We start from the raw sequence: 18,244 nt of genomic DNA, 5'->3' as shown, positions 1-18,244 counted from the left end.
GGTTTTGCTTAAAGTTTTTGGCTTTTTGGCTATTTGTAAACAATATCACCAGCGCAAGTGAGAGCCAACCCCAGCTTTGTGCATTTGGTGATTGGCACCGCTAAATCTGTGAGTTGTTTGGCACTGCATCTGCGATTTTCATAGCTTCATCTTTGGTGCATGCTGCTTATGGTCTGGTACCTGGTCGCTACCTTTTTGTAAAGTCCAGACTTCACCTGTACCCTGTGCCGAGGAACGTCCAGATCACAACAAAATAAGAAGAAGATAAGCCAACACAGGTCTAGCAGGTCAAAAGTGATCATTAAGAGGGAATACATCTGTATGAGTCTGTGGTATAGCCTGTACCTTTAAGATTTCATATCAACATAGCTGTTTAGACGAAGCTGTTTTGATGAGCTCTTTCAGTGCAGTCTTTCAGATGAGCTCTTGAATTAATGGTGTGCACCTCAAAATGTACAGCAGGCCCCATGTTAAAGGGCAGGTTCACATTTTTTCACGTCTGTCTCATAACAATACTCAGGTGTGCGTATGAACATGGAAACAGTTGTTGCTTGCTGTGATCATTCCTTCTGATTATTCTGCTCATTAAGAGATTTATTTGAATGTAAGTGATGAGGGGCAAAAACCACAATATGTGTTCTGTGTAAAAAAACAAAAACAAAAACGTGACACTTTATTTGACGCAAATAAGAGGCTTCAGCAGTCCAACTTAGGGACAGTTTGTTTGTTTCAAAGACTGGGGAGGGACTGTTTTTTATTTTGGCTTAGGGGAAGTTCTTAAAAATGTAAATGGTTACATTATGTATTTGTTTTACCAGAATTTGGATGGCATGTTTCCTTTAAAAATCACCAAAATTACACAATTTTTCATAGCCAGGATCTGCAAAAACCTAAATTATCATTGGATTTTCAATTTTCCTACGGTCTTTGGACACATCATCTGCACAAATGCTTTCATCTCTTTCAGAGGGTAGGTTTTAAAAATCTAACAACTAACTATGGTGGAGGGAGGGTCATGCATTTCCCACTAGTCGCTCAGAGAAAAATATCTGTAGCTTCGGGGAGGGTCAAAAAAAGAAGAAGACACACCTCAGCCACCCCCTCCTCTGATAATTACAGAACAGTCCCTTAACAATCCAAGTTGGTGTCTTCCAATGTTATGGTCATGGCTCATTTATGTTTTCTACTGTCTCCTTTATGTCAGTCTTACAGCACCATTGATGGACTGATTTTACTGATTTTACTGATCCAGGTTCTAGCTGACGTCACGTTTAAATCGATTCTCTCCTGCCCATCTCCTCCCAGTTGAAAGGCTTAAACCCGTTCAGTGTGTCGACTGCTATGAAGGACATGGCATGCTAATATTATTGCCATCAGATGTCCAAAGGCGGGGAAATGCCCTAATCATTTCCTCCCGAGTGCCCCTGAAAGAGAAGCCCAGTGGCGGGGGGTGGAGGGCGGCTGGGTGTTTAAACCCCGCCTGGATGGGCTGTTTTGGGGGGGACGGTGGGGAGTGAGGAGGAGGGAGGGGAGCACAGTACAGCATCCGGATCGGACCGTGATGGTACAGGATGTGTGTGCTTAACTCCATTGAACTAAACTAAATAGGAGAGAGAGCCTTTAATGCCGACAATAAGCCGCTTCATTCAGCAGCGCGGCCCAGACGCACAGCTCTGCGGAGTAGAAATTACGCACGGAGGGGCTGCTCTGTGGCAGCGGTTTAGATATTCAAATCAGTTCAATAAATCGGCGGAATGTTCTTTAATAAAATATTTTTCAATGTCGAATCAACTGAGAAAACAAACCTCCTTCAGCTCCTGATGACATTAGATAATTTGTCCCCGGGCTGAGTGTGCGTAAAAGTTTCTTCAACAGGAAACTCTCTCTCTCTCCTCTCTCCTCTCTCTCTCCATCTGTGTGTGTGTGTGTGTGTGTGTGTGTGTGTGTGTGTGTGTGTGTGTGTGTGTGTGTGTGTGTGTGTGTGAGGAATACCCAGCTGGTCCCACAAGTCCTATAATACCAAGCACAACATGCTTTACCTTCAATGAAAGCTGAGACGGGGGGACGGTTGACTGCTGCTCCTGAAATCAGCTCAGAGCTCGGATACAAAACCAAGAGCGTCGCTCTTTTAGCAGCTTAGTTCTCCCGCATCTGTTCCACTACACCTTCTGCTGTGCGCCGGAACTTTTATCATTCACTGACTGCAGCGCGTTTAGACCTGCAACTTATCAAAAGCAGAGGCACAGCTTGGATAACGCTCTTATTTTTTCCTGCAAACCTTCCTCTCTTGCTGTGACTGGTGTCAAAGGTGATGGTATCATTCTGTAACTCCTCAGGTGATGGTATGTCTTTTTGGAGATAGGGGCCACTTTTGGAAACGCGCTAGGTTTTCCACAACTGTTATTTTTTCTGCTGCAACCTTCGCTTTGGCTCAAGCATGGCTCTCTACTCTCGGTTTGTGGTCGTGCTGCTTTACGGATGGAGTTATCTGTGCGTTGGATACTGCGCGATGCTGAAAACAGACAATTTCCCCGAGAGACGAAAGGTGGATTTTACGCATTCGGAGGATAAAAAGCACCCAGAGAAACACGAGCAGGATCTGTTTTTACAGGATACAATGACGGAACACATGCAGATGCTTTACGCGAAGTACAACCGGGCTGGGTTTCCCTTCAAGGACGGCAACACTGTCCGCAGTTTCAAAGCGCACTGGGGTAGGTATCCAAACTTTTACGCATGTTAACTACACTGAATTGAGCCTGTCTAAAGAGAGCACACATGCATGTCTTGTTGTATATTTTCTTGTTGCTATAAACTTTATCTGGTTAAGTCTTCTGCCTTGCTCAGTTGGAATTATCCGCACGTTACAAGTGCACCGTGGCCACACAATGTGTGCGCAATTTTGACACATTAAATGCGCATTTTAGTATAAACTATTTACTGTAATAATTTAGTTTTTAAAACTGACGAAACAACAAAACCCCATGACACCCGTTGCCGTTCACGTGCTGGTTTACTGAGCTGAAACTGAGATACACCTGTTGATCCAGTCATGGAAATGTGATCAACCTGTTACTCCTTCCCCTGCGCCAGGATCAGAGATTCCACATCAGATCTCTGCATGCAAAATCGTTTGCCGACACATTTGTTTTCTCACCTTCAGATTTTACTGTCAGATAGTCTGGATAGATTTTCCCTCGGGCCAGCATCTGGCTGCTGCCCAGCTCCTCTGTGCTGCGGCACAACTGGAGAGTTTTCACCGCAGCGAGCTTCTGCGTTTTAAAGGTGTTTTTTTAAAGAGTGTTTTCTCCAGGAAATGGTGACTTTAATCTTATAAGCTCTAAATTGCTCACAGGCCACGCTGTGTTATTATCACTTGGACGTGTGTAGTTAAGACGAGCAGTTTGCACATCGGGTCAAAGTTTGTTAGATTATACTGCCTCCTATCGCCTGGTAGCTGTATGTCATGAAATATAAAGGGTCAGTTCACACAAATTACAAACCTACTTGGTCACCCCAAGTGGTGTCAAGCCATGCAGAAAATGTTGGTTTTATTTGTCCAGGTTTTGAGATCATGAGGTTTCTGTTTCCATCACACAACAACGGAGATGAGTGGGATTTCAGATTTGTAGCTTAAAGCTTATTAAATATTATATTACAAGGCAACAAATCTTTCTAGAAACACAGTCCTGTTTCCTTTAGATGATCCACAGACCTCACTGTGGGAAGGTTTTAGTGAAATTACAATCCTTTGAAGAAACAGTACGTTTTAATTCATTTTATTTTATTGTGAATTATCCAGAGTAACTGGGACATATTGAAAAAGAGATACCGCTGTTGAACTTTTAGAACCACAAACCAATTTCCATTGTGTGCAAGGCAGACAGCTTAGAGACAGATATATTTCATAACCTGAGCAAATAAAACTAACCGAATCTACACAGCTGAGAAAATGTATTTTTGTGCAATATTATGTATTTAGTTCTTTAGATCCTGCACAACTGTGTTGCATTGTATAAATAATATCACTCGTTATATACACAGGTACGATAAACAAGAAGCAGCTGCAGATTTTCAACCTCACCTCCCTCACCAAGTCAGAGGACGTTCTGTCAGCCACTCTTCATTATTACATTGGAGACCTTCAGAACAGCACCCAGGGCTGCTCCAGGTCCAAAAGCTGCGGACGCCACGGCCCGAGGAGGCACAACCACATCCATATGGTCATCTGGAGCTTCGCCTCTGTGGATAACAAGATAAGGACTCTAGGACACTTTCGGATCAATGTGTCCACCCTCTACAGGGACTTCATATCTTGGCAGTGGAAGGACATAACTCGTGTGGTCAACCAGGCCAGACACCACGACGAGCTGCTCATTGGAATCGATGTGGCCTCACAAGGACCTCAGCCATGGAAGAAGCTCCTGTCTGACCGCTCACCCTACATCCTGGTCTACGCCAACGACTCTGCCATTTCAGAACCTGAAAGTGTGGTAGCCACCCTCCAGAGACATCACCCGGTGGGAGGGGAGGGCTCCATTTCACACAGCTTCCGAAAACTGGGACTGCGTGAGCGAAACAACACTGAACAAGAGCAGCCGCAGCCCAGACACAAGCGCTCGGTGAACGTTCTGCTCCCGTTGCAAAACAATGAACTTCCCGGGCCAGAGTATCCATACGAGACAACCGGGTGGGACGAGACGAGTCCGTATGAACCTTTTGAAAACAAGCAGGCCCGTCGGCCGCGTAAAAAGACACGCAAGAACCAGCGGCACAAGATGCCCCTGCTGCAGTTCGACGAGCAGACAATTAAAAAGGCAAGAAAGAAGCAGTGGAACGAGCCCAGGAACTGCGCTCGGAGGTACCTGAAAGTGGACTTTGCTGACATCGGATGGAGTGAATGGATTATATCACCCAAGTCATTTGATGCCTACTACTGCTCAGGGTCCTGCCAGTTCCCCATGCCAAAGGTGAGACTCCTGTTGTGCACGAATATAGGGACTGTCCAATATGTTACTGTTTCAGCAGCCTGTTGCACCAGCTAAGTTTTCTCTTAAGTTAAGGGTGTAACATCCACACGAAATGATGCGTTGAGAACTAGTTTGATTGTTGAACTGTGTCAAAGTTTGGTTGCATCACGGAGACGTAAGGTTCATCTTCGCTATTCAGACGTAAAGTCCAAACTAACCAATATATTGTTGCGGAAAATGACATTTTGACTTCCTGTAGCCAATCAGCGAAAATCAGTCGTATGTTTAACGGCTAAAAATAGCTAACGTTAATCCATCAACAACAAAATACTTAAACTGGGACGACATTATGATTAGGTGATAACTATACGACCTTAACCTACAGCTAGTGCAGAATAACAACAGTAACATCGAGTGGTGAAACCGTCAACTATAACACAGATTGATAAATCTCTATACTAAGTGAAAAGTTCAACGGCATGTTCAGCTAACATTGGCAGCATGCTAGCTGTGCACTTATTACTTACTTATTTGTCACCGTGCATTATTGGTCACGTGTTTGTCTCTGCACTGCTCCATGTGCATATTCCCCACGATTCAATGGCGAAGAACTCTCAGAATTGACTTGTCTGCCTTTTCTGTTGTGGCGTTTTTATCCACCTATAAAGAGATGCATTTCTTTACGTTGACACTAGGGGCAGACTTCATATAATACACGGAAATACAGACATAAAATAAAACAGTGGATACAAGGTGTAAGGGTTGCACCGGCTAAAATATTTCAAACAAAGGTATAAGTTACAACTTAAATCTTAAACCTAGCCGTTAGCAGGTGTAAAGTCCCCTGTAGAATAGTGATTGTCCTGGTGTATTGTTTTGAATGGTGGGATAACTTTGGAGGAGGAAGAGGAGCAAATTATACCGGCTGTTTTACATTGGCATGGTGCGTCCATGATACATCATACCCACAGGTGACCTTGTGCTTGAAATTGAATGTTGGCCTCTGTAAGGATGCAAAATAAAGTGCATGCATGTAAAAATAACACATGTACTGTAGGTAAGTAGAAAATTACATTTGAATATCATCTCTGCCACACTGGCAAGCAAATACATAGAGTTAGATAACTTTCTAATTAACAACTACTGAGTTATCACAGTTTGCTAGTCCTCAATCCGTACGGTCTTTCCAAGTTTGTTCAGTTTTGTCAGTGTACTCGAGGAAAAAGTGGACTGGAAAAAATGGAAGGAGTTTCACTGGAGATCACAGAGGTTCTCAGAGGACTGAATAGACTTCTGATTGAGTCGTATACATCCACAGAGCTATGTGGACACGAGGCATTAAAATGTTAGTAGAGCGTAAATTCAGACCTAAATTTGAGTTTGAACAGACAAAATAGACATATGCAACTTGTGACAGTGGGTTCAAGTGGACATTGCTTTGGTTTTTTGGGGTCACAAGCCAAAAGAGTTGGCAACCACTGTTCTTTTAGGTCATACTTCCCCATACTTTCTCTGCTGATAGATTACAAATTGTAGTCCATGTTTGTCTGTCTTTAAATTTGAAGCCCAGTTTCAAAGTCTACGTCAGCTTCTTAAACTGTTTTATCGCCACGTATAGCTATATAAATGTGTTTGAGACGCTCTGATTCAGAAGCTTATCACCAACTGGCACACTAACACACATCATGTGACACCAGAACTCCACATACAGTTCAAGAGACATGAATCTGCAGCATGTTAAACATTCACACAGCTTTTCTTTCAGGCAGTATGGTATATATTATGGAAATAGAACATTCTACGCTGACCTATCGGTACATCTAGCCATTAAGCTTTCAGTGCCTCGTTTGCTGTTGCTGTTACTGCTCTGTATTATGTTCACTTGGATAACGTTAACATCAGAAGTCCCTGAAGCATTTCTGTCTTTTATTATAGATGATAATGCCAAAGAAACTGACAGAAACGTATGCCGTCTGCTTTAATCTTCAAGTGGCAGGATAAACTGGTTACAGCGGGAGCACCGCTGGAAGTTCTGCTCATGCTTTTATCTTCTGCAGTGTATCTTAAGATCATTAGGGCTTTGAAGATATGCATCAGAGTTAAATTAATGTAATGTAAGTAAGAAAGGTAAGTCCACAGTGAAGTCTTGCTGCTCTAAACATGCAGAGAAAGCAGTCAAACTACAGATGATGTCATCTAAATGTAAGAAAAAGTGAGAAATAGGAGCAGGTGCTGACCTCGACGCTGACAATCAATAAAACTTTATAAGCATGCTCAAGGAAAACGAACAAACCTTGAAGGACGTAATTCTTGAAAGTATCATTTCAGTTGCAGGAAACATGATATGTGGTTTTACACATTTGAAAGAACATAAAAAGAAGCGGGACGAACAAAGACACTGATGTTAAACATCAGCTCCCCTCGCAGCTCGTGGCCCCGGTGACAAGATAACATCACAGGTATTTTAAACATGGCCGGAATGCACGAGATCCTTCCACTTAATTCATTACCTCGGAGTCGCCCGCCTTTGTAGTCGGACGTAATTAGTCCCAGAAGTAGAGCCTAGGGCCCAACGCAACCCCCTCCCTCTCCTGTAGGTTTGCTGCCTGTGATCCTGTGATGTTGTTTCTCCTTTGTCAGGCTGAAGCTTTAGAAGCTGCTTAATAGCTACTATTAAAAGGTGCCCTGTCACTTATTGGAGCCTGCAAAGACATGAAGCAGCTGAGCAGGTGTGTGTGTGTGTGTGTGTGTGTGTGTGTGTGTGTGTGTGTGTGTGTGTGTGTGAACTGTGACGGATAGAGCCAGCACTCAGCATCTGCCTGCAGCGGCTTGTTGGATGCACTGAATAATATAGTCTGTTAACGATGCGTCATATGATAGAGATGAGATGCTAACTTGGAAAATGAGCCATGACTGGTGGTTGCAGTGCGATCCAGAAGATAGATGCTTCAGTGAAATGCATAGAGCTCTGTGAAAGATGCTCTCTGGGACTCTTAACGTTAATTTCTGGGATATTATAACTTGATCTTATTTTCATAGATTTGGTCAGCTTTCTGTTGGTTTAGGTAACACAGTACTCAGAACTAATTGCTCAGATAGCATCGCTACAGCGCAGTCAGATGGGGCACAAAGTGAGCAGTCTGATGATCAGACAGGTTGGAAACAAGCCAAAAGTTTATCAAGATTATCTAAACCACTTTACTTGGATCTGAAATGTCTGTAATGATCCCTCATTTCACAACTGTGGCAAGTACGGTAGATCATAATCAGACCAGGAACTTGGTCTTTAAACTGTGACAAATGTGAATAATGGACATTTTTTGCTGATAATCTTATTAAATATTTTATTTTTCTCTTCCAAATTAGTTTGGTTTACGTGGTAAAAAAAGATTTTATTTATCTCTGTCTGACTTTTTCTTAGCAGTGTCTTTCTGTGATGCAGAAAGCACGCTAGTTACTGCTTATAAAGCACCCACATGCACCATGAAGGCCTTTACATACTGTGGCCATTTCTTTCCTGTGATTATTTTGTACATATTTTTCCAGTCGTTTTTGTCATATAACAAATGCCACTTTTTTTATCTTTGAACACTGATGTACAGTACAGGCCAAAAGTTTGGACACACCTTCTCATTCAATGTGTTTTCTTTATTTTCATGACTATTTACATTGTAGATTCTCACTGAAGGCATCAAAACTATGAATGAACACATGTGGAGTTATGTACTTAACAAAAAAGGTGAAATAACTGAAAACATGTTTTATATTCTAGTTTCTTCAAAATAGCCACCCTTTGCTCTGATTACTGCTTTGCACACTCTTGGCATTCTCTCCATGAGCTTCAAGAGGTAGTCACCTGAAATGGTTTCCAACAGTCTTGAAGGAGTTCCCAGAGGTGTTTAGCACTTGTTGGCCCCTTTGCCTTCACTCTGCGGTCCAGCTCACCCCAAACCATCTCCATTGGGTTCAGGTCCGGTGACTGTGGAGGCCAGGTCATCTGCCGCAGCACTCCATCACTCTCCTTCTTGGTCAAATAGCCCTTACACAGCCTGGAGGTGTGTTTGGGGTCATTGTCCTGTTGAAAAATAAATGATCGTCCAACTAAACGCAAACCGGATGGGATGGCATGTCGCTGCAGGATGCTGTGGTAGCCATGCTGGTTCAGTGTGCCTTCAATTTTGAATAAATCCCCAACAGTGTCACCAGCAAAACTCCCCCACACCATCACACCTCCTCCTCCATGCTTCACAGTGGGAACCAGGCATGTGGAATCCATCCGTTCACCTTTTCTGCGTCTCACAAAGACACGGCGGTTGGAACCAAGGATCTCAAATTTGGACTCATCAGACCAAAGCACAGATTTCCACTGGTCTAATGTCCATTCCTTGTGTTTCTTGGCCCAAACAAATCTCTTCTGCTTGTTGCCTCTCCTTAGCAGTGGTTTCCTAGCAGCTATTTGACCATGAAGGCCTGATTCGCGCAGTCTCCTCTTAACAGTTGTTCTAGAGATGGGTCTGCTGCTAGAACTCTGTGTGGCATTCATCTGGTCTCTGATCTGAGCTGCTGTTAACTTGCCATTTCTGAGGCTGGTGACTCGGATGAACTTATCCTCAGAAGCAGAGGTGACTCTTGGTCTTCCTTTCCTGGGTCGGTCCTCATGTGTGCCAGTTTCGTTGTAGCGCTTGATGGTTTTTGCGACTCCACTTGGGGACACATTTAAAGTTTTTGCAATTTTCCGGACTGACTGACCTTCATTTCTTAAAGTAATGATGGCCACTCGTTTTTCTTTAGTTAGCTGATTGGTTCTTGCCATAATATGAATTTTAATAGTTGTCCAATAGGGCTGTCGGCTGTGTATTAACCTGACTTCTGCACAACACAACTGATGGTCCCAACCCCATTGATAAAGCAAGAAATTCCACTAATTAACCCTGATAAGTGAAGCGTCAAAGAATCGGTGCCTGGAAGTGGGCCTGTAGGCTCCCGACCTTGAACTTCTTGTCTCTGGTTAGTCGTCTTCAAATGTCGATTTGATCTCTTAGGTTCAGCTGGCAAATACTGAAAGAAACACTGGAAACAGGCAAGGTCCGATGCAATCAAGTTTAATGTGTCAACAGGCTTTAACACATACAACTTAGTGAGTCAGACTCCGGAGTGTGACTAAAGAACTGCGTTCAGAACCCTAGCTTATATGCTGGTGGAGATCCAGACGAGTCTCCACCTTTTTTTGCTAATCCTTCCTACTCGAACCCAATTCTATTGGTGGAGAACTTCTCTGTGTCCAATTCTGATTGGGCCCGTTTTTAATGGTGTGATGTAGCCTGGAATTTCCCAAAATTCCTTCCCTTAGGTTCGGTTCCATTCTCGGTCTATTTTTTAAAAATATGTGCATTCTGGGGACTCTCTATACAGTCCACAATGCGTCTAGTTTCATGCAAGATGTGAATTCCAGGGACTTCTACACGGCCCACAGTGTTTCTAGTTTCATGCAAATAAAACCTTGGAGTACAATATGTGAGCAAGTGTGTGCTACTTACAGCACCTGAGTATGTGTTTCATCATTAAACAGGACATGGTGTGTTCTTTCAGTAAATGACCTTGACAACAGATTCAAAGGAGTGAATGACCTCGACAGTATCTAATACAGATTCAAAGCTTTTATAATGCCTTGTACATGATTATATGGCTCTTTTTTGTTTCCCAATCACTTAGGTATCTTAACTTTGTTACTTGATTTACTAAGCACAAACTTTTACACTACATAAGGCACACCTGTGAAGTGGAAACCATTTCAGGTGACTACCTCTTGAAGCTCATGGAGAGAATGCCAAGAGTGTGCAAAGCAGTAATCAGAGCAAAGGGTGGCTATTTTGAAGAAACTAGAATATAAAACATGTTTTCAGTTATTTCACCTTTTTTTGTTAAGTACATAACTCCACATGTGTTCATTCATAGTTTTGATGCCTTCAGTGAGAATCTACAATGTAAATAGTCATGAAAATAAAGAAAACGCATTGAATGAGAAGGTGTGTCCAAACTTTTGGCCTGTACTGTGTGTCTTAGGTAGCAATCTAAAGTTGCATTTAAACCGTGCATATATAGTATGTAGTTCAGTTCAGTTCACTTTTTTTCCGTTTCCACCGTGAAAAGTTGTGGATGGTACCAATGAACCGTTCTGTACCGTCCCCATGTTTGGTCCCCCCTCTGTTGGGGTACCTAGCACACAGATCTGGTCCTAAAAGGTGGAGCTGTGAACACTGCAGTCTGATTGGTCAGTAGAGGACGGTCACTCTGCTCAGGGCTGAGTTGTGTCTGGTTTTGAGGCTCATGTAACCACTGTTCATACTGTGGAGAGTTTTATTAGTAAACTGTAACTATAAAATGAAAGGATGTTTTGCTGCCTCTCACAGCAGCTGGAGTCTGAGAAAAAATAACTTCATTCACTGGGCTGACTGCCGGTGACTTTTAAGGTGGAACGTTAACTTGTAATGTTACTCAAAGCATGAGTTGGTGACGTGAATCCATCAACTTTGACCATCAGTTTAGTTTTTTTATGACACACACTTTTAGTAACGAGTGTCTTTCCTGTGGGCTACAGCAACACTAAACCCCTGAGCTTGTCTGAGAAGGACTAAATGCACAAAGCTTCTATTTTTAAATATCCCATGGAGAGAGACTCTCACTGCAGCCTGTTCTATTTTGTTCTGAAAATGTTGGCATGCGGCCTCGTTCTGTGGACGATAAACCAGGTGCAGACTTCCATCTGTGTCACCGCTGATGAGGAAAAACAGTAGGCCCGTTTCCACAGCAGGAACTTCAGGGTAATTTTACTCGGCCAGGGCCGTTGGTGCGTGTCTCCACCGCAGGAACCACCCCCGAAGGACAGAGTTCTGGAACTTTTACAGGGGCTAAACAAGTCCCTGCCTCGGAGTAGGTACTCAGAACGGCCCCAAGAGACTCCTGGCTGGGGCTTGGGGATTACTTGGTGCTGATTGGATATACTCAAGGAGGGATGTGATGTTTTGTAATTACTATGGTTATCGTAGATTAGCTAGGCTAACTGTTAGCTGTTAGCCGTTAGCGGTGTCTGTAATAACTCAGTAACTCAATGTACGGTCCGTGAAAAAAATATTTTTTCCAGCAGATATCTTAGTTACAACATGATTGAGCTAGCAAAGCAGTTTTGTGTTTCTATGTGTGGTATTTATTCAGTTATGGGAAGTCACGATGTCTAGAAAGCATCAGCTAACAGCAGCAGCAAAGCTAACATCAGGACGTCATCTGTTAAAAGCCTCCCGTTGTGGGATACGACATGAAACTACTCCAGTTAGCTCAATCATGTTGTAACTAAGACATCCGCTGGAAAAAATATTTTTTTCACGCACCGTTTATTGAGTTATCGAGTTATTACGGACACTGCTAATGGTTAACAGCTAACGGCATCCCTGTGTCGCCCCGGTCAAAATGGTCGCGCCACGATTACGTCACATACAGAGCCTGGTAACTTTACAGGAACCTTCCTCCTACTCCGCTCTCTCAGTGGAGACACAGCGGTTGAGAGGGCCGAGCGAGAGGACGTTCCTGTAGTAGTTCCTGCTCCCCAAATAGTACCAGGAACTTCTTCAGTGGAAACGGGCCTAGTGAGAGCTGGACGGAGCAGTGAGTGACAACAACCCCGCCCACATTTAAGAGTACTGTTTGTGGTGGAAAAGCGAGGGTCTAGGTACCATGTCTGGGTTACTGTTGGTTCCCTTGGGCCCCAGTTCAACTGCACTGCCTGCACTGTCTACGTATATATGCCCGTGCTTGGCAATTAACTTGAGTATTACGGAAAGGAACAAAACTATAGAAATAAACCAAAGCCATTAGAAACGTTCTTTTTAAGTGGATCTAAAAAGTGAGTTAAGCAACAATATGCAAAACAAAAAACCCTACAAAGTTATCAGGAATTGAAGGCATCACTGAATCAAAGGAAAACTTTCACAGTGACTGGTTTTAATAATGGAACTTTGCAATACAAAATTTTGTGGCACATCCTTTTCTGGATGTATTTTTTAAAAGGAGATCCCTGTTAATCCTCTTTGTCCCTTTGCTTTAGGCTCTGAAGCCCTCAAACCACGCCACCATCCAGAGCATAGTGCGGGCAGTGGGCGTCGTCCCAGGCATCCCAGAACCGTGCTGCGTCCCAGAGAAGATGTCCTCCCTCAGCATCCTCTTCTTTGATGAGGACAAGAACGTGGTGCTGAAAGTCTACCCCAACATGACTGTAGATTCTTGCGCCTGTAGATAGTTTTTTTGTCCTTCAACGCCTGTTCACATAAAACTCATGTCACATAGAAAAGAAAAAAAAAATCAACACATGCAGCCAAACGACACTCTCTCCTCCTGTCTAGTCTTACACTCACTCTCAAACACCCATTGAACACAGCTTCCCTTTTGCACTGGAGGAGAGTACTGCCTGTTGTTCCAGGTGAAGAGGAGACTGGTCTGTTCGTGGGAAGGAACGGATCGTGTGAGTTATCCTCGTGGAAGATGACTGGAATGGAAATCTCCATGCTCCAATTTCACCACCGGCACCACTGTTTATCTTCATGTCTTTATCATCGCTGCTCAGTTATCCGTTGGGCGATAGCAGGGTGATGGAATCATAAACTCACCAGCAAGATACATAAATACAGATCGAGGCCTAAGAGACAGAAACTGAAGGAAAAATCACTTTTCATGAAAAATGATCTCAGTTTGAACTGATGCCTCTGAGGGGGGGTCATGCTCATCTTTCTCTCCTCCACAGCTTGAAGTTGTCTTTGGTCATTACCACCAAGTCACCTATGCTCGCACTTGCATGGTTTTTGTTACTATTTGTATGTATTTATGTCTGTACTATCACTGTGTTATTCACTATATGAGAAGTTATTGTATAATTATTGGCTTGGCTGCTATAGAGAGATATATTAGATTCCAAAGCCAGACTTGTGACGTAGACGGTACAGTAGATAGCCGTACATATTTATGTTTAGATCACTGCTCCATTGTTGTACAGAACCCACATCTTAAGAGTTTATTATATGCGGAAGTGTAAGCTACTTTTCATTTGTGGTCTTCATTGACAGATGGAGTTTTGGAGGAGACCTCATTATACCGTTGCTTCGCCAAGAAAATGTTTAACAAGTAAACTTCAGATTTGATTTTGAAAGATAAAGGGACATATCAAAAGGAGAAAGTAATACAGTGAACTGTCACCATGTGTTTATTACAAGTGTAAAACCACAGGACTCTAAAAGCCACTTGATGCTTGGGTGGAATTCTGAAACCCCTGTTGGACCTGATAAGCTCGGAAAGAAATCAAATAAGTCGTGGAACTTGGCAGGCGTAAAAGATAAATACTGGTGGTTTCAATGAGCCTGATATCAGACTGAACCTATTTGCTTTTGGCATTAAAGTTCAGGACATGTTGCCATTACATTCTGTTCATTCTCTTTAAAATTATGTTTTGTATTTTCAGCATAGAATGACATTTATGAAGAAAAAATATTATAAACTGCCAAAATGCTTCTAGAAATATTTTTTTTAACAACCAAGACATCAAAAAAGTCACTATCAAGTAAAGATACACTGCTGGTCTGGAATCAGTTTTACGCTACAGATCCTGAAAGGATACGTTTGGTATTTTTCAACCTGGACCCTATTTTCCCATGTTTTTGTGTTTATGTGATTACAGGGAGCCATAGTTTTTTTTTTAAAAAATTGGTCCAGTATTGAACAGCAAAGCAGGCTGCAGTCTAAATATTCGGGGCATGTTCACACCGTCAGTTCACATCCCTGAAAGTGCTTGTTTTTGTCGCTGACAGGCTTAGATTGTTATTCTAAGTGTCTGACAACTTGTAGAAAGAGATGGACCTTTTTGTTAAAGAGTAAAATGCTTTGTGTTTAATCAGAAACAGCTCAGAAATTGCCATTGCCAAACCCACCAGACTCCATTTAAATAAGTCATTTTTATCATCTTAAAACACTCTATTTAAAGTTGACAGACACAAAATAAACCTCACAAAACATGTTTTGGGTTTGTTTTTATCCTGTTCCAACAATCACCAACTTTTGTTTGGTTGAAATAAACCCTTAATTCATATATGCTATTGGTGGGTTTGGCAATGTCAAATTCAGGACTGTTGTTGGTTTGACAAAAAGAATGGTACTCTTTAACAAAGAATCAGTCTCTGTAGGGATCCTTGTCAGACACTAATAATAATAATTTGAGCCTGGCGGTGGCAAAAATGAGCACTTTTAGTGGACTTAAATTGACAATGCGTACATGCCCTGAGTAGTTACATTGGAGCTTGTTTTGCCAGTACAGCCTTGTTGCTCAATACTGGACCATTGGCAAAAAAAAAAAAAAAAAAAAAATAGTCACAAAAATATGGTAAAACAGGATCCAGGTTGAAAAATACCAAACTTAACTTTAACTTAACTTTATTTTTTACAATTTTCGTTGAAAAGTATCTGTTTTTTTAGGATTTAAAGGTTGAGATGGATTAAAATATTACTACTATTTAGCTCCAAGAGAAAAAAACAACTTGTGAACTACTAGATTACAGTGAACAAGGTCCTCCGCTGACGAGAACAGCTAAGAAAATGTTTCTGCTGGTCCATGAGAGTACCCAGATTTTCTCATCAGATTTTTAAAATTGCCATTTAAAAAAAAAAACAAACAAAAAAAAACAAACAAAAATGATGAGCACTACATAAAATAAATTGAAGAGCTGAACTGCTTTCCTGGGTCGCATATGCCTTTAATATTACTGTATCGAGTAGATTTCCCATAAATCATTCGAGGGTGTGTTATTCGATCACATGTAGTTAACGCTGAGTCAACATTGAACAGTCACACCAGGAAGAGCAGTTAACATGTCGTAATGTTGCCTTAGGTTGCGCATTATTGTCAGAGTTCATAAAACCAAATATTTATTCAGAGCAAATAAACTGAAATATAGCAGCAAACCTTTTTTTTCTATAGACTTGTACATTGTTTTTGTATATAGCTCACTATATGTCGATGACATTCTAATGTCTCTTTGAGATAGAAGTGCCTTTTGAATGGGTGGATTTCTGCTTTTCAAAAAGTTTGATTTGATTCATCGCCTGTTCAGAGGGGCTCGGTCGTTCAGAAAACTGAGCTCACTTTGCAATGAAGCTGAAGTCGAAGCAAGCAGCTGAGAACAGTGTTTTTTTATGGTACAGATAGTGAACATAGTTCATATTCTTTCAGTAAGTATGATCGCCAGTGGAATTAACTCTAAAATGTATTTCAAATAATTCACTATTTTGATATTTCAGAGACATTTATTTTGTGTCAATAGCTAAGGGCAGATTTTTTTAACTTTATATATTTTGTACTGACATTTTTTCCAGTTTGTGCTTCTTCATCTCGTGCCAATACAGATTTTAGAATAGAGTGGCTTCCTCTGGTTGTAACAGTACAACACTGCATACATGACGGCTGTGGACAAGTCGTTTTGGGGCCTTTCTTTTGCTGCATTTGAGAGTCGACTGTTTCTAAACTTCACTAATGTCTTTTGGAGTGCAACAATCAAAGGCATTTATATACAGTAGTGTATATCATTGGTTTATAAGAGCTTACTCTACTTCAATCCTATCTTGTAAATGTTATGCTGTAGGTAAAAAAGAAATGCTTGTACAATAAGCTTCATAAAATATATTTGTATATGGAAATGACCTTTTAACATGCATCTATTTATTTTCTGTATGTTGCATATCTTGTACAGGTGTGGTCTGGGAAAGGGGGACCAAAGCTCGATATGTTGATGGTCTTTATATCTGTGATGGACATTTGTCACTACTGATGTGAAAGTGTGGTGAACTGTTTAAAGGACTCTCCCCTCTGAGCTCTGACCATCCTTACAAAGCATTCAAAGAGATGAATAAAAGTATGCAAGACTTCGATCTATCAAGGATTTTTTGTTGTTGTTGTTGTTGTTTCTAAGACTGACACTTTTGAGGGGTAGTGGCACAAAATACTTCTCTCTCCCTACCCAACAACAGAACACTCCGTGGCACAATTGCTGCTGGAAATGCAGCAACAGCTTGCTAAAAAAAACCACTCACATTTGGTAGCACAAACATCACTGGAAATGTGGTGATGACCCCCTAAAACACTCATATTTGGTGGCGCAAAGCAGCTGGAAACAGTTAAATCAATGACTCACTAAAAAACACCCTCATTTGGTGGCACAATCAATGCTAGAAATGCAGCGACAACTCACTAAAAAACACACGTTTGATGGCACAAACGCTGCTGGAAACAATCAAATTATTGACTCACCAAAACGCCCACATTTTGCGGCTCGACACAATCAAGGCGATGACCAACTAAAACAAAAAACATGTTTGGTGGTACAGTTGCTGCTGGAAATGCAGCAACAACTGGCTGAAAACTATCCATGTTTTGTGGCACAAACACCCATGGAAATGCAGTGACAACTCACTACAAACACAGCTGGAAACAGTCAAATTATTGACTCACTAAAAATCCCCACATTTTGTGGCTCAAATGCTGCTGGACACAATCAAAACGATGACCAACTGAAAAACACCCATGTTTGTTGGCACAATCGCTGCCGGAAATGCAGTGACCACTCACTAATAACATCCACATTTGATGGCACTAACGCTGCTGGAAACAATCAAATCTATGATGGATGAAAAAAACACACGTTCAGTTGCACAAACAGCTCAAAACGCAGCAACATTTCGTTGAAAAACACCCACAAATGCCGCTGGAAATGCAGCGTTGCTTGGCGGTTGTCTTACATAGGTGTCACAGCAAAAAATACAAGATCAATATTTATAAAAATTCAGTAGCAAAACATACAGGCATATTTCTATGTACAGTATAATTGCTGATTTACTTCCACCGACTGCTTAAAAAAGGCAACATTTGCATTTTATTTACACATTTTGCAGGACTGCACGCAGTTGCACAGTTGTATGTGTTTGTTACTGCCTAAAGTGTGCATAAATTCAAAGGCTTTTTTAAGTCATGTAAATGCCTGTTTTTCAGATTTGATTTCCAATGCTAAAACATAGACCTAGTGACATTTGATATCTTGCAGAGCTAACAATGTTCAATAAGGTATAAATCCATTTTGAGGGTAAGAACAGTGTGACTCCATATCTGTTTTTGTAAAACTTTATTTTGAGGTACAGTTCAGTCATGAATCCACACAAATTAAGCAGTTCTCGAGGCGGACATTTTGACT

General features: G+C 41.7%; 2 protein-coding genes across 2 annotated transcripts in view; one reads left to right on the top strand and one right to left on the bottom strand.

Annotated features, from left to right (window-relative positions):
* The window catches only part of cds1 (CDP-diacylglycerol synthase (phosphatidate cytidylyltransferase) 1), a 453,066-nt gene that overhangs the window by 41,884 nt on the left and 392,938 nt on the right, over nt 1-18,244 (bottom strand). The gene's annotated exons all lie outside the window — the stretch shown is intronic.
* Nucleotides 1,991-16,482, top strand: bmp3 (bone morphogenetic protein 3). Its single transcript, XM_049578589.1, has 3 exons — nt 1,991-2,714; nt 4,045-4,970; nt 13,069-16,482. Exons 1-3 carry the CDS (start codon nt 2,438-2,440, stop codon nt 13,258-13,260), a joined length of 1,395 nt encoding a protein of 464 aa, XP_049434546.1. The 5' UTR covers nt 1,991-2,437; the 3' UTR covers nt 13,261-16,482.

The sequence above is a fragment of the Epinephelus fuscoguttatus genome, linkage group LG6 (genome assembly GCF_011397635.1).
Source record: "Epinephelus fuscoguttatus linkage group LG6, E.fuscoguttatus.final_Chr_v1".
Taxonomy (NCBI): Eukaryota; Metazoa; Chordata; class Actinopteri; order Perciformes; family Serranidae; genus Epinephelus; species Epinephelus fuscoguttatus.
The sequence above is the reverse complement of the archived record's forward strand: the minus strand, read 5'-3'. Positions and strand labels throughout refer to the sequence as shown.